General features: G+C 42.6%; 2 protein-coding genes across 4 annotated transcripts; one reads left to right on the plus strand and one right to left on the minus strand.

Moving 5' to 3' along the window:
* The first annotated feature begins 800 nt into the window (after positions 1-800).
* LOC114867094 (progestin and adipoQ receptor family member 3-like) lies at positions 801-5481 on the plus strand. Of its 2 annotated transcripts, XM_029169436.2 has the most exons (8): positions 801-861; positions 959-1010; positions 1389-1632; positions 1753-1915; positions 2485-2640; positions 2810-3007; positions 3131-3221; positions 3807-5481. In XM_029169436.2, the coding sequence occupies exons 3-8, from the start codon at positions 1436-1438 to the stop codon at positions 3947-3949; spliced, it is 948 nt and encodes a 315-aa protein (XP_029025269.1). In that variant the 5' UTR covers positions 801-861; positions 959-1010; positions 1389-1435; the 3' UTR covers positions 3950-5481. The 2 variants fall into 2 exon arrangements, with proteins under 2 accessions (XP_029025269.1, XP_029025271.1); XM_029169438.3 differs by lacking the exons at positions 801-861; positions 3807-5481 and adding an exon at positions 3305-3777 and having other exon boundaries at positions 868-1010.
* A 797-nt stretch (positions 5482-6278) lies between these two features.
* On the minus strand, positions 6279-14432 carry slc26a1 (solute carrier family 26 member 1). 2 transcript variants are annotated; one of them, XM_029169433.3, is made up of 9 exons: positions 14281-14432; positions 13365-13418; positions 10580-11063; positions 10297-10497; positions 9963-10209; positions 9638-9869; positions 9171-9354; positions 8816-9103; positions 6279-8747 (listed from the first exon to the last, which is right to left on the minus strand). In XM_029169433.3, exons 3-9 carry the CDS (start codon positions 10985-10987, stop codon positions 8172-8174), a joined length of 2136 nt encoding a protein of 711 aa, XP_029025266.1. In that variant the 5' UTR covers positions 10988-11063; positions 13365-13418; positions 14281-14432; the 3' UTR covers positions 6279-8171. The 2 variants fall into 2 exon arrangements, with proteins under 2 accessions (XP_029025266.1, XP_029025268.1); XM_029169435.3 differs by lacking the exons at positions 13365-13418; positions 14281-14432 and adding an exon at positions 12002-12481.
* Positions 14433-16964: the final 2532 nt, after the last annotated feature.

Consider the following 16964-nt stretch of genomic DNA (forward strand, 5'->3'; position numbering starts at 1 on the left):
AGCCTCATTTCTGTCTCATCTCGTGCTTGCCTGGATCCCCCTTAGATATTTTATGGGTGACTCTTAAGCCTGATGTCATCTGAGTTTTATTTGTGGGTGTGGTTGATCTAGAAATCTAGGACTACAGAGAACAGGCTTGTTGGCTGTCACATTCAACTCTTGTTTCTCCATAAAGGCATGAAAGTGAAAACCCCGAGTTCAAGGCAACACTAAGGTTGAATTTTTATTTGAATTATATTAATGAAAAACTCTGAATATTAAGTTTTAACTTTATTTGACCTCTAGGCCCTTCATCGAAAAGAAAACAAATCATTTTACAGTGTGGTCATAAATGACAAGCCCGTCTGTAAACATGACAATTAACTCTGCTGCTGCTGCAGACATGGGTGTGATTTCATTCTCTTTTTTCTTTTGGGATTTGCTCAAACCACAACAAAAAGGTGGGCTGAATATGCCGGGCTCAGTGTATAGAGAGGCGAGGCTTGAGTCTCCTAAGAGGCCTTTTAGAAATGAATTTAGATGAGAAATGCTGTTGAAATTGACACAGATGCAAACCTCTGCACTGACCAGTAGGTGGCGCTAAAGATTAAAGACTCAAATTTGCCTGTTTTACCTACTTTTGCTTTTTTTAATAAATATAAAAATAATGATTGATAGTAAAGACATTTTACAGCCATTTTTTTGACAAGATATAATAAATAACCATATAATTTTTAAAAGCGTATATGCAGTACCCCCACGATACAGGACACAGCTCGAATACTGTTGCTCTAACCAACATCATCCTGTAGAGGGCGCTAACACGCGCTGCGTCTGCGCCTTCAACTCACCATGAGGACCAGCAGAAGAAGAAGGAGGCAGGTATAATGTCGCTCCATTGAGCGTCTGCCTTGATGGATGGAGGCTGTTTAATATTTTCCGAATAAAATGTGATTCTTATTGCATTCTGGCTTCGCAGTCGGCCGGAGATGGCTGAATTGTCCGAATCCCGACTGGGAATACGACTGACGGTGGGTTGATCCGTTGTAACGCTAGCGTTTACCAGCTGAAGATAATAAGTGTAGCTTAGCAGGGACGTTAGCTCGTTGTAAATAATTTATTTTGCTTGCATCATTTCAAATCGCATAAAATACACGGTGAACATAGTGTGCGTTTATTGCTTTTAATCGTGGTTACAGAACAGGAAACAAACGTTTTTGAGTAGATACACGAAGCAGCCCTGAGCAAAACCAGTCTAGCTAGTTAATTTAACGTTGCTTAAACTAGTTTTGAAGTAATAGCTCCTCTCAAGGGCTATCATTTATATTTGTAAAACATGTAACTCTGCATTCACTTTTATAAAAAGTCTTGCTGACTTACACTTTTTCTGTTCATTTTTCCAAACTCAGCCTTAAAGCCCTCCTGTTCGTCCTGTGCCAGAGGAGCTGAGAACAAGATGCTGCTCAAAATGCCCCAGAAGCTGCTGAAAACCGCCCACTACATCGAGCTGGGCAGCTACCAGCACTGGCCTGTGCTCATACCCCAGAGGATACGACTGTACACCTACGAACAGATCCCCCTCTTCCTCAAAGAAAACCCCTACATCACAGATGGCTACAGGGCTCACCTGCCCTCCAAGCTCTGCCTCAAGAGGTGCGGCAAGTTTGGAGTTTAATTTTATTGCTGATATTTACTACCACACCTGCAAACAGATGTATTTTTTATATGTTTTTTTGTCTTTCATGTCATTTTATTTCCCCCTGTCTGTTGCAGCATTTTCATTCTGTCCAATGAGACGGTGAACATCTGGAGCCACCTGCTGGGCTTCCTGCTCTTCTTTCTTCTGGGAGTCAATGACCTCTCCTCTATACTGCCGGCTTCTGGAGCGAACAGAGAGGACTATGTCATCTACGCTATAGGATTGTTCTGCTTTCAGGTAAATGTGTTTTGTCTGTATACATGCTGTGAAAGCAACAAAGCGATTCTGCTTTTGCACATTATTATTGTTTTAAGCTTTTTTTTACTTGACATTTTTGTGAATTCCAATCACTACTGTATGTACCTTATTGTCCTGGAACACAGCATTGTGATTTTAAAGAAGGGGAGTTATATTTGCTGTTTTGCTGCCTTATTAACTGCTACTTTTTAAAAACATAATTGTGTATTTTCTTACTGACAGAGCTGTATATCATGTTTCCCTTTACTTGTTTGACAACATGTTTTATCTGCTGTAGGTTTTCTTGTACTTTAACTGCTGCGGGTGCATTCAGACCGTCTGTACATGCTAAGGTATAATGTGTAAGGAAGTAAAGATATACCGTATTGTAGGACAGTAGCTGATTGTGAAACTTGTGGTTCCTAGTAGTACATACCTTTTGCCCTTGTAGACAAGTCCTACTGTAAGCCCCGTAGTTTATCGAGTGCAGAGGAGGATTTCTTTCATGTAGTATTTATGGTAGCAAGTGACTGATCTCTACATATTGTCTATGTATGTGATCGTCTTAGGTGTGCATGTTGTGCTCAGTGGGGTACCACCTGTTCTCGTGCCACCGATCAGAGAAGACATGCCGTCGCTGGCTCGCTCTGGACTATGCAGGCATCTCTGTTGGCATTCTGGGCTGTTACGTACCTGGGATTTTCTATGCTTTCTATTGTAATGCGGTAAGTGTGAGAATTTAAGATACAAGTTATTGTTGCAATGATTCAAATGAGACGTTAATCTCTGACTATTTTCATGGCTATTGCAGTTGAATTAGCAGAATTATACCTAAAAATGATTAGATTTTTTTTCCCCAACTGAAATTAAATCTGTTTTGATCTCATGTTTCAGTTTTGGCGACAGGTGTACCTGCTGACGGTGTTGTCTCTGATCCTGGCGGTGTTTTGTGCTCAAGTTCATCCTCGTTACCTTAGTAACGACTGGCGGTGGATACGCATGGCGATCTTCTGCTGTGTGGCAGGCATCAGTGTGATTCCAGCATGTCACTGGGTTTGGCTCACTGGAGGATTCACCACTGCTGTTGTCCAGGTTTGCAAATACAGCATTTAAAATGGCAGTGATTGTTGTGTATCTGTAACATCACCTTTTTAGCTGCGTTGAAGGAAATCGTGGTTATGATTGCCTGAATGTTCTGTTTTGTTCTTTGCTCAGTTGTTCCTGCCTCGTGTGATAGTGATGTACATGATAGCTGCTGCTGCGTTCTTGTTCTATGTGACCAAGATCCCGGAGCGCTATTTTCCAGGTGAGTCTCAATTTGTCTCTGGAAATTATAGTAAAATGAGTATTTGAATGAATGAAGAGTCTGATGATGTCTCTTGTTGTCAGTGTTTTGGATATGAGAATAAATGAATCTACCCCCCTCCCCTTCCCAACATCATCGTCTCAAAGCTACTGTACAGTATCTACTCAGAACCTGATGTCTTCTGTATCTTTAGTGTCTGTTATATACACAAATTACCACTAGAGGTCACATCTCTACTTCTACCATTTGTAGACATTCAATAAAGATGTTAAGAATGTGAAATATACTTGAAATATACTAAATTGTCCATCTGATTTTATTCATCACTATTTACAATGTCATCAATTCAAAACTAACACGTATCTAGAAGTTATAGTATTTATTTTGTTTTTGTATGAAGACTTTTAATGTCTAATATCTAGTGGTTGTGTGTCATGGAACTACAGTAATCAGATTTTAATTATATTTGTTCTATTGTTTCCTTCCATAGAGATTTTATACAACTTGCACAGTTTAAATCTGATATGATTATAATTAAAGACTGTGTTGCATGTGTTTTCTTTATTATTTATTGCTTTTTCCCAGGCCAGCTGAACTATCTGGGCGCCAGCCACCAGGTGTGGCACATACTAGTGGTAGTGATGTTTTACTGGTGGCATCAGACCGCTGTACACATCATGCACTTCAGGCACAGCCAGCCCTGCTCGGCCCAGAGCGGTAGCAGCTAAGTAAAACTGATCAAATAATGCTGTTGAAAGAATGAAAGTGTTTGAAGCCAGTTTGCTGCTGGCACAGTTATACTACTGCACCAGAAACAGTGTTAACTAACTGCCAATATTAAGTATGAACTACTAGAACTGAATGTGACAGTGATGAGTAGCTTCTTTCTTTCTCTGAGCTGCTTTTTAAGGGGAACTGGCTGCTATAGGCTTGAGCTAACAGGAGGACCAGAACATGTGCTGGGTAGTACTGTAGAGATGATCAGAGTTGATGCTTGTGTTTTTATTTATCTAAGAATGAAGCTGGTGCTTAAACAATATTATCATGTTTTCTCATGCATGAATTAGGTAGTTTTTCTGTCGAAATATCGACAAGTATTCTTCTGAATCAAACTGAATACCCAGTGTGAACAAAGACCTTTCTCGTTTCATTCAATATATTGTGAATGTCCTTTTTTTAAGAGCATGTAAAATGTGTAACAGCTGGAAATTCAACATAATTTGGGGAAAGGTGGGTTTTTGTTCTTCTTCTCATATTTGAACAAATAGTTTGTAAAATAGTTTCCTGATGCTTTTTTCTTTTTTCCCATTGAGCATTGTCTCAACCTTTTGAACAAACAAGCTTTGCAACACATCATTTGTTGCCTCAGTTTTCCAAGAAGTGAATGCAACATGTACAAATTTACAAACGGAGCAGTTGGTTGATCTAACGTAAATAAAACAACAAACAACTTTATCTCACTAGCCGCAACGGGTGAGGAGGTGGCCTGTGGCAAAACCTGTCTCCTCCTACTACAATGAATGTGATGAAAACCTTTTACTGTGAGTGCTTCACAGAAGCCACTGTTTAAACTGGTTTTAGGAACTCCCTGGCAATGGAAGAACTGGTGGCACAAAAATCTTGCCAATAGTGAACAGTAGCACTTACATGTTGAGTGACAGTGGTGACTATCACTTCCCGCTGCTGTGGATCATAACTGCGTGTGAAGAACTGGTTAATACTGTACCTGCTTGATGCTGTTTGAAATGAGGCCAGTTAAAGGCGTTTCAGGTTTTGTTAGTACACTTTAGGACAATTACGTGTTGGAATGTAGTGTTATTTTTGTGTATTTGTTTACGTTACTTGCCTTATCATGTGGATCTGTACTGTGTTAACACTTGCTGTTACTACTGTATCTGACATCATACGGAACAAAACCTCTGAACTCGGACCAGTCAGTCATTTGTGCTCGAACGCCACAAGGCCAGTGAATTTTAGTGGTGGTTCAGGTAACACAACGTTGGACTAAGCACAGTTAGCGCTAAAAGATGAACCCATATTTAGCCTTTTTTAGGTTTTTATGGTTCATCAAAATCTACTGCTCATACGTTGCTAGGTACAAAGATGCAGTGTTTTACTCTGTACGTGTCTTTTTTCTTTAACTTCATTTGTATGAAAAACCACTGGAACTGACTTGCAAGATGTATAATATTTATTTTGGTGCCTCCTGTAAAAATATATTTTTAAACTATTTGAATGAACAAAAAATGCTGTAACACAATGTTTTACTGCTTGTTAATGACTAATTGTAATCAGGCTACATCAGTAAGTCAAACAGAAGAAATTACTTAATAACCATAATCACAGGTTTGTTCTGCTGTTCCCACAGTTTAACAACAGCATTTATACTGTACCAAAGCTCTAATGATGGTGTGTCCCCTAACATCTTAATCCAGGTTTGTTATTAATACTGGTCATCGCCTTTTTTCTATGCACCTGAAACATTTAGAGTTTCGAGTTCAGTCTAATGGACTCACTTCACATTACATGTAAAATCCTAGTCAAGTTTGTCCTCATTGAAAATACTTTGAATTCTGACTCTGATCTATTGTGACTAGTTATTTTTTTTAGAATATCACCATTCAACTTTAAGTGTGTTCACGATTATTACCTTTTGGAGAATATAACTTTTAATTCTACCATCATCTTGTGTTTAATATGTGAATTGTGTTGGTTAATTTTTTTTTAATAACGTGTGTGTGTGTGTTTCTCTCTCTCTCTCTCTCTCTCTCTCTTGCTCTTTTAGGGCAGCAGTTTGTTTTTTGCTGTGCTGTCATTCAAGAAAGTGCTTAACCATACAACAGAAGAAGTGTAATAATAAGGCTGGCAGAGGTTAGCTATAATTACATAACCCTTCTCACTAATGACGTGTGTGGGCTCTGACACATCAATGCTACCAGGTAAATCTGCTTAGTTTGCTTAGAGCCATAATTTTGGAGGACTACTTAAGCATGTCAAATCATAAACATTTAAAATCTATACATACATTACATTAAAAAATATACTCTTCTACAAAAGTTATTGAATGAGTCACAAGTTTTTATTGAATGCATTAGTTTCATTCGAGTTTCCAACATTAAGGTAGTGTTTGTTTATTAACACTGTCTAAAGTATCAGTATCACAGTTAAGGTGAAATGAAAATGTTAAAAATATTTGATGATAAAATAAATGTATATTATTTACATCTTGTTTCAATGACACTACTTCAATATTGTCTTGATGGTAAAAATATTAAAGTAATATTTTCAATTATTATACTGTATTTTACACAAAAATTACAAACCTTTGATTCAACAAAGTGACAAAGTTGCCTTAAATTTGGTTGGTACAAAATGTTATTTGCAAAAATACCAATAACAATAATATTTAGTAAAAGTAATATTTGAAAGTAATAATATTTTTAAAAGTAACAGTTTATAATGAAAGATAACCAGATGTGCAAATGAGGCAGTAGCATCTAAATTATAAACCAAATAATATCAAATTATATGATACATACATGTAAATAAGAAATAAACAATATAAAATTTAAAAAAAACAACAACAATCTGTTGGGTAAGATTGTATTGTATGTTGCTGTCACACCAAACAGTCTGACTGTCAGTCAGAGCCTGATGATCTCTTTGTTCCTATAGGCCCATTGTTCCCAGGTCTCTTACTCTATTTCAGTGGTTCTCAACTGGTCCGGCTTCGGGCCCATCATCAACCCTTAAATGACAAGCCGCAACTCAAATCGAGGAAACTTCTCAAATGCATTTCATCATAAGGCTGACATATCAGAAGATTTCAGCAACATTTTTCCTAAATGTAATAATTTGTCACAGTTGGAAAATTAGTTTTAGCAGTTTTAAGGGAGTCATACTGCACAGTACATGCGCTTTGCCAAATTCAAGTAGCATTCAGTATGTGGGTCATCTTCTATGCAGTCAAACGGCCCACCAGTTCAGAATCACTTCTATTTTACTTAGTTTACCTTTCAGATAATATCACATCATCACTGCACCAGATGTGGACAATGATGCCACACTGTGATGACAGAATCATTTTAAATGTACTGTATGCATCTGCATTAATGCAAAGAGGTGGATTTGTAATCATGAAACATCAGGATGAATCGTCCGCTTCCATCAGTGGTCAAATGGCAACGTTTAGAAACACTTGCTTGATTCTTGCACCTGAACATAGCCTCATGGATGTAAATCCTTTATTTTTACAATCACTTGCCATAAAGTTGCTTCTGTTGGGGGACCAAGGACAAGAGTTGTTATTGTTATGAGCTCTGGTCTGAAGTCAAGCCTTTGAGTGGGAGGCTGACCATGAATCTTTGGACTCATGGAGCCATTAAAAGCTTTGCCAGAGACATTACTTTTGACTCATGGGTCAAATAGAAACTGAACATATTTGTGCCTGCTACAATATCATGTATCATCCATGCAAGGTTCAGGAGGGATCACAAACGGTGTTGTCTGCTACAGATGCAGCAGCTCTAGATTTCCATCATCCTAAACCATTGCATGAGGATCTCAGGGGTGCTGCCTCTGGAGCTAGGGTGCTCATTGGACACGTTACTACTACTAAAAGCACTCGTGTCTTTGTAGTTCAGGTAGTTTTATATTCAGGGCCACATTTGAAACAGGTGGATTAAAGAGAGTAGCCTGAGAGGCTCTTTGAAGGCACTGTATGCAATGACCCAAGTTGCTGTAGTGTGTAGCTGGGTCATAGGGACCAGGCGGGACCACTGCATACTTTCCTTAAGTTTAAATGTTTACTTCCCAGTAGGGTCCTCCTCCAATGCCATGTTTTGTTGTACAAACCCTTAAGCTACTCTCTGTAAAGCAGGAATGTCACAGACAGCGAGGTGCCGTATTTAACCTCACTCTTTTCTTTATCCCCTGCTTGTTCCAGCTGCTCTACATTGCGGAGTCTTCTGACCCGATGGCTGTGCAGGTTCTGTTTGCATAGAGGGCCGCAGCATGGACTGTATGGAAGAGCAGGCCGCTCATGTTCTCGTCGTTCTTCCCAAAGAAATCTCCCTTCTGCAGCGTGTCGATGACCGAGGTGTTACAGCAGGCAAGCAGCACCTCCACCCCGATCTCTTTATACTCCTTAAGCAGCATTTTAAAAGCACCTGTGCCTGTTGAGTCTATAAAGGGGATGGCAGAGCAGTCCAAGACGATCGTGTGGAAGCCTAGTTCTCTCTGGACAAGTCCAATTACAACATCGCCATTGTTTTTGTCCCCGACTGCCTTGGTCCGTCTTGAAGTCTTCTCTTTGCTCGCCTTCTCTGCCTTTCTTCTCCTCGTCATCTCCAGGAAAGGTTCAACACCAACAATTTTATAAACGGATTTGAGGAACACGTCCTTGTTGGCATAGTATAGAGGAGCCTGGAAGCGGAGGATGTGAACCTGAGGTGGCAGCGTGAGGTCCACATACTCGTCCATGTCCTCGTAAAGATCCGTGCCACTGACCCGGCCCAAGAGCGAGACCTGAAAATACCAAAGGTTAGGAAAAACAGTTCATAAAAACAATAAGCAGCACCAAATCCTCCACTCACTTTAGGCTTCTGGGTCTTGAAAATGACGCAGCCCATGGAAAAGACGACTCCGACCACGAGGCCCAGCTCCACGCTAATCAGCGCCGTGGCGAACATGGTGACGAGCCAGACGGCGGCGTCGTTCTTGCTCTCGCGCCACTTCGCCGGGATGTCCTTGAATTTCCTCAAAGCTCCCCGAAGGCTCACAATGATGATACAAGCAAGGACACACTTTTGGAGAGCGTAGAAGAAAGGCGCGAAGAACAGCAGCACCATGAGGACAACCAAGGCACTGACGAGGCTGGAGACCTGATGGAGGAGCAGAGGGTCACTTCACCGCCTCCGGGGAAACATGTGGACCAGGCATTTTACCCACCTGTGTCTGGCAGCCGGTCGAGTCCTTCACCATGGTTTTAGCCAAAGCTGCGCTGGTTGTGAAGCAGTGGAAGAAGGAGGGGATGATGTTGCAGAAGCCGATGGCCAGCATCTCCTGGTTCGGCCGAACCGTGTAGCCGTTCTTCTTGGCAAACATCTCAGACAGTGACACTGTGAAGGCAAAACTGAAGGGGAAAATTAAAATTTAACTTAAACGAATGTGGCTGTAACTTAATCTTTGGCCTCATAAAAGCAAGTTAAGACTCCTTCAGAACTGATGTCAGCATCAACTAGATTATAGCGCTCTAACGCTTTCGCAAGATTTAACTCGTAATCCTAGAACTAAAGTAAAAACACAGTAACATTTGTGTGTTTTTGCAAGAAACGCCTATTTAGAGGATGATGAGCTTGTTTGTGCATGTTGTGTTGTTGCCATTCAAACGTGCTGTTAAACTGGTTACACATTACCTAATGACAGACAGAGGAATGGCGTCCATTGCCAGTTGTGACATCAGGTCGACGCTGGGCACCTGGGGAGGGATGAACCCTGTGGGGATGTGACCAGAGACACTGGAGCCATATTTGCTGTTCAGCCCCCCAAAGTGGCTGGCCAGCGTCGCACCCGCCACCACTACCAGCTCCGTGGGCAGAGGGACCTTTAGACGGTCCTTGTAGCGCTCCTGGATCTCTTTTCCGGCTACTGCAATTCAAAATGAATGGTGTCATTTCATGCGTCAAACTAGATGTTGGTCTAACATTAACATAATCTGTGCTGAGAAACTTAATTATGTACCGAGTATGGAGATGCAGATGGCGCTGGTGATGAGGTCACACAGGTTGGTCTTGTGGATGTTAGCAAAAACATTGATCCAGGTGACGACGACGGTGCCGTAGCCTTGGTGACGGGGAATTCTGAGCCCCAGCAGGTATTTAACCTGCACGGTGAGAATGGTGACAGAGGCTCCTGAAGCGAAACCCTCCAGCATGGGGCCGGACAGGTAAACGGAGACGAAGCCCAGCCGGAACACAGCCATCAGGACCTGGGGGGGCAGGGGGGTTTATTAGCAACACAGTACTTTGTATCACGATTCAGAGATCAGAGGACACGCTGAATTCAACTTGTTTACCTGGTACACACCAGCAATGAACGTGAGCGCAGCAGCGGTGCTGATGGCGTAGCACTCCTTCCCACACTGCACACCCATGAGCTCCACTGTGTGCAGATGACCGGCCGTGAGGTTCGCGTCCGCGGAGCCGTTCAGGTCACCAGATGCTTTGGAATCCTCACTGAGATCAAACCCGGCCATGAACATGTGCTTATCCACAACCTGCAGACAAACGGAGGGGTTTGTTTGAATTTTCCACTAAGCAATAGTGAGAGAATGACTCTTCTCGCCAGTAGTTCGTTACCTGGCCAACCATGAGGCTCATGAGGCTGAAGATCCCCACGGAAACATGTCTGGACGTCCCCATGAGGAAGTAGATGATGTTGGCGTAGAAGGACGTGTAGAGGCCGTAGATGGGCTCCACGCCTGCCAGCAGGCAGTAGGCGATGGCCTGCGGCACCAGGATGATGCCGATGATCAGGCCCGACATCACGTCGCCGCAGATGTATTCTCGGATCTTGTATTTGGGCAGCCAGCGCACCACCGGGAAGAAGCCGCTGAGGGCGGATCGGACCCTGGGGACGGAGCAGGCGGCGCTCTGCTTCAGCTTGGATTTGAGGACGGCGGCGGCGGTGGGCCGGTGGCGGACGCGGCGTTCCAGGTGAACGGACGGGGCTGCGGTGATGTCTGTCAGCTTGGTGACCTTCTCCATGGTTTTAGGGAGGAAGGGGATGCAGCACGGGGCGAGGATGAGGGTGGGAGGGTGGTTAAGGTGATTATCTGTGCTGCTGTAGGAGATCAGGCAGACAGACGGGATTTTAACAGTGCAGTATGTGCAATACCTGGTGTAGAATGACAGTGGTAAGTTATTGTCATTTATTTTATTAGTTGTTGGATTTATTTTCTTCAAAATTTTACCTGAGTTGATTTTTTACAGATAACATACTTCTTCACTATTGTTGATTGGTGACTTATTGGATAGTTTAATAGCCAGACGACTCTGTGTCCAGGTTATAATCATCGTTAAGACTGAGGATGAAGATCTATAGTCATTTGTCAACTCTGAATAGAACTGAAAACTATTGATTCCCAATCAGCATTCTCTGCCTTCACTCCACTGCTTATTACAGCTTTCTTTGAAGCGGCAGTCTGGTGTTTAAATCCTGTCATGTTAATCATGTGACAAGTGAAAAGAAAAAACAAACTAATCATGCTGACTGACAGTAATTTTGTAAAGTATGTATAGAATCATATGATCAAATCAAACATGAAGACGTTTGTGTTAAAACATACTTAAGTACCGCAACAAGCAAATGTGACATTGAAAACTGCACAGCACATTCACACATCCAGCTAAAAAGCTAGTGAAGCCGTAATGACGGACAACGGGATCATTTGAAGCCGTAAAACGCACCTATAAAGATTCATTGTGACACCAGGACAAAAGCTCCTTCCACCACTTGACCATCAAACTACTGTATATACAGTTAAGAAAAGCTCAATAATCACGTTTGCATTGTGGTCGATGTTGATTCAGAGAACAGGTTGGAGTTTGTTGAAGATGCAAATCATTTTCAGACAGTCAAGCATCACTTTTGACAGTTTTCAGTAGTTTTGACTTTTAAGAAAAGCAAAACATAGTTAATGAAAGAGTGGAGTAAAGGAGAATCAGGAAATGACTAATTAATAACAGCTGTAAACAAACAGTGTGTGACTGTGTACTTACCTGGAATCAACAGGACCTCAAGTATCTTAAATGCCTGTGGAGTTGTCTTTTTATCTGTCTTCCCGCTCTGTGTCTCTCTCTCTCTCACTCTGTCTTAAGCTTCTGAGCCGTCGCTCAGCTGCAGATGTGACTGTGATCTCAGCTGGATAAATAGCGAGATAAGAGCAGCCCTTTGGTCACCGGCGCCGTCTCCTATTGGCCTGACTCTGGCTGTGGGTAGGACTCATCAACGTATGCTTTCACGTGTGCGTTCACGCGTATCTGTGTGCATGTAAAGTCACTCTGATGAAGCAAGTAGCGTCTGAACTGCAGGAAATGGCCCATGCATGCCTGTCTTTGAGCAAATAGAATAGAAATATATATTAAGGGTTTTGTCTGTGTTCATTCTTCTTTACTCGCGGTCGCTGTAGTTTCACTTTGTAGCAGTAACTGCTTAGTTTGCATAGAAATGGCCATTTAAACAGGACCCAGTCTGTGCTCACTTAGCACGCACGTGATTAAGTGCTAAAGACACTAAAGACCGAAACCCTCAACAGCGCTGAAAACAACTGATTAAAGCTGTTTCTAAACCGTTTCTAATCAATGTTCTCTGCCTCTAATCATGTGACATAAAAGCACCCCAGCGTCACTCAACAGGCTTCCTTTGAGTGAGTACAATGTAAATCCTTTGCTTTACGGCTAAGTGTAACGGGGCGAAACCCATCAGCAGCTGAAGCAGATACTGAGCAAAACAAAGCAGTGAGTATCTAAATGACAGCCGACAGAAGCAGAAAGGCTGAATGGTGCTGACACGGTAAAATCTTCATCTGGAATAATTAAATAAAACATATATGAACTGTCAATGGTCAAAAAATGTCTGAGAAAGGTGAGTCAGGATGACTCTATGCTTTGTACGCTTGGATGAGGGCGTTCTGTTAATGAATGGCACTCTGTCGACTCTGTCGTTGTGAACCATCAGTTCAGTGATCAATGGAACCGTCCTGTCTGTGGCTGTGATGCTCCATTCACACCTGCAGCCGCCACCTCCTCTGCTATTATAGGAAATCCTTTAGCAACTTATCAGCCGCCATCGATTCGCATCGGCTCCATTAACGCCATTGTCAACACTTGACAGGTTACACTTTCAAAAGCTCTAACCACTCAAGAGCTCTCCGGTTTCTGTCACACGTGCTAGAACAGCAGATTACTGCCAATGGTAATTTACTGTAATTGCCTCTTTTGGCTCAGAAACATGCACGTTGAGCGGAAAACGGATTCAAAACGACAACTAATGGTCTTCAATGTGTTTTTCAAGTTAGTAATGACCACCCATTATTTCGATGCAGTGAAGATTATTTTCTTACTACCACTGTGCGTCACTTACCTTGCATTGTTCCCTGGAGTCAGCGTCCATTAAATCTGGCCGTGGTTTTTGGACCTAGTGGTTCAGAAAGGTCAGATGTAACCGTGCATGTCTACAGCAAACTGAGCATCAGCATAATTCCTCCACAACCTGGATCTACAATTTATATAGCTCAATAGAAAACAATATATATTAATGTGTGATGAACCATAAGCGGTGTATTTATAGTTGCATTGACCACAGTTCTTGAATTCTTCCTGATTTCAGCTCTTCTAAAGTGTGTTGTTTGTTGTGAATGTGAAGAGGTGAAGCATGCATCCTGGCGACATCACAACAGAAGTGGTGCTAATCGAGCCTGCATGTTTTCCAGGGGAGCTGAGGATGAAGGAGGCTGAAAACTCAGCCATCTGTGTTTGGAGTTGGTAGGTGGCTGCACAGCCCACCGAGAATAGAAGGGTTATGATAGCAAGGGGCCAGAGCCGAGGTCACGGGACGCGTACAGCTCTGTGGATGATGCTGCGGAACAACACTCATCATTTCTAACTTTAAGGGAGAAGGAAATGTGATGAAGATGAGACAGAATGTGCTCTAATATGATAAAACTAAGGATACAGAGAAAAGCTTTGTGAATTGTATGTGAGGCCACAGTGGGTCTGTGAGTGAGTGGGTGCTGTTCATATGGCAACATGTGTCAGTTATGATGTAATATTGCGTCAGCCGGCTTATCTTCCTCTGATGTATGTTCATTTGTGACACGTCATAGAAACAAACTGAACCATCAGAAACTAAACAATAACCCGGCATCTGTGTTGTGTGTCTTAAAGCCGCTGGTCTGAGGTGATGACTGTCCCTTTAAATGCACCGGCAGCATCCGTCTGCTCCACTGACTACCAGCTGCATCACCCACTCGCTATGATTTCAATGAGAGCGAACTCACCAAGACACCGGGACATGACGTAGGGACACCGGCCACGTCTCCCTGACTGGTGCGTCCTCAGCCGCCATCAGTGTGTTTCCCTTTATTCTACCCAGCGCTCTGCAGCCCATTGCCTGCATCACGCTTCTTCCTGGTTCCTTCTGCAAAGCATGATGGGAAAAGCAGCTTCTGTCTTGTTCATGCCTGCTGATTGGACGGGGGAGGGGAGAATGGCGAGGTGGTGGAGGGAGGGAGGGGGGTTGTCTTGCCATGAATGATGGTTGCTATGGTTACTAATCGGCTTTTAAATGTTCAGATGCCACAATGGACTCGCTGGATTCACACTCCATGTATGAAACAAGGTGCTGGCAGTATAATGCAGCTTGTTGTTGTTGATGGAGCTAATAGTAGAATAGATAATAGATAGTGAACCAGAGTCAAACCCAATTCACAGTCAAATGTCATTTATCAAATGGATGGGAAAAGATCATTTTTTATAAGAACGGTGGTGCACGGTGGCTCCTTTAGAGGCAGACGAGTCGCTGTTTTGTATGTGTTAGCGATGTGTGTTTGTCCACGTTCTCTGAACAGGAAAACACAGCGTGCTACCACGTGACCCTCTGTTGTCCTTTAACATTTCTCGAGGAACTACACTATGACACAGTTTACTGACTTGGATGGGAACATCTTCTACTTATTAAGCCATCGAGTTAAGCCTGAACCACTCGTGCTGGAAATATTAACATTTACCCACACAGTCTTTAGCTTAGGAACCCTGGCAGGTTGCTTTTCGTCCATGACCTCTACGTTTAGAAAGTTAGGCCTCATGTCGACTCAGCAGAACAGACCAGTGAATTGTTTGTTGCCCTGAAGCCCAAAGACTCTTTAAAATGTTTTATTTTGTGGACAACCGCTGTTTTAAATTCCATTAGGTTTATTCCTCAGATTGTTCTTGTGTCTGACCTGTTAACTGTCTTGTTTGTAGGTCTCTGCTGAGGACGTTTGTGCTTAAATGTGCTGTGCAGTGAAGCTGTAAGAAAGTTGGAGTTTGGCCTCTTTTAGTCTATTTTCTGCCGGTGACCTTTCACGTTTTTAGGAATAACATGCTCCAGTAGCTGGAGTGTGGACCAAGGAACAGCACCTCAATTAATTCCTGATGTAACAAAAGCTATAATTTTAAGTAAATCATTCTACAGTGTCAATCCCAGCTGCTTTTCGTTATTATTATTGGCTCTTTTTTTTTTCTTTTTTTTACTGTAGGTTAAAAATCAGCATTTGAACACAGGCTAAGATCATGAGGTCTGCTCAGAATCCTGTGCTTTAAAGACCTCCAATGCGCTCAGTTCATTCCTTTACATGTCCACACAACCAGTTACTGTACAGTTAGTAAACACCTTCATCTATAATTTACACGTAACTGTAAATAAATTGTAAACTAATCTGATCATTAGTTGGAGGTTAAAAAAAAATAAAACCTAACGTGCCATATATATCATTTAAATTTTTAATATTAACAGATTAACCCTTGTTCTGCCCTAAAAACTCTAAAACACAAAAAAAGTACTAAAAACTAAAAACTCTGACCTCAGCACCTGGTTGTTAGTTTAGGAGCAGAACTGGTCCAGTGTTGCAGCGCCATCTAGTGTCGACTTGCTGACATTACAGCACTTTTCAGTCATTTCCTACGTTGTAAAGGTGATAATAGATCTTTGTGAGTAACATTTGGTTAAATGTCTTCGTGTTCCAGGACGCAGACTGTCTGACGTTATTTATTTTCCAGTCTCAGTAGACTGAGTAGCGATGCTCCTCTGGTAACTTCAATTCAAACCCAGAGCAGACGTCTATGGCCTGAGACTGCGCTCAATGTACCTGGGATCGAGGCCGCTGCCTGGATGTTAAGACCTTCCATCCTTCACATGGAAGAAGTTAAAAACCCTGGAGCAAATTATTGTTTTAATGGCTATATCTGTTAGAAAAGCAGATTAAGCAGGATTCACACAAGAACCCAAAACATTTGTGCCTTCGCTTCCCGGACTAATTTTAGTTTCTCCACAGCGGGACAGAACTGCAGATGTTTGTCTGAGATCAGAGCCTGTTTCTGCGTCGGCTCCGGATCGACCTGGGACCGTGCGCGTGCACAGCAACCAGGTACGGCGCGGCCCCGGCGCCGCCGAGCCACCGGACAAAGCCGTGAGATTTTCATAGTTTTTGAGCACGTGTAAGCCCCGGGGGATTGTGCGGGGAGTCGGGGAGTTTTGAGAGGGCTCACGGAATAATGAATTCCTCCCCTGGATTTCTGCTGGTTGGTTAATGGCCAGCAGACTCACGGGCAGCAAAGATTGTTTTCCAGCGGCGCAGGGAGCGACCGGGGGTGATCGTGTGCCGTTAAACAAACAGGCTTCCTGACGAGGGGCTTTGTGCGGTAATTGCCGCCTGCCAGCACTAAAAAAATAATTAAAGGTTTGTTAAAAATGTGCTGCGGGCCCACACGGAATAATATTAGTGTGTCGGTGGTGGTCACGTGTTCTTGAAGGCATCAACAAGACTGGAAAACGGATAGACGTAGAAAAGCCAAAGGTCCGTGTTTGGTCGTGTTTTCAGGTGAACTCTCCCTTTATATAAAAGCAGCTCGTTCCGAATCGCAACCCAACAGAATTCTTTCCTGGATCTGCATTTCTCCTTTTAGATCATTGTTTAACTCTGCA

The sequence above is a fragment of the Betta splendens genome, chromosome 12, assembly GCF_900634795.4.
Source record: "Betta splendens chromosome 12, fBetSpl5.4, whole genome shotgun sequence".
Lineage (NCBI taxonomy): Eukaryota > Metazoa > Chordata > Actinopteri > Anabantiformes > Osphronemidae > Betta > Betta splendens.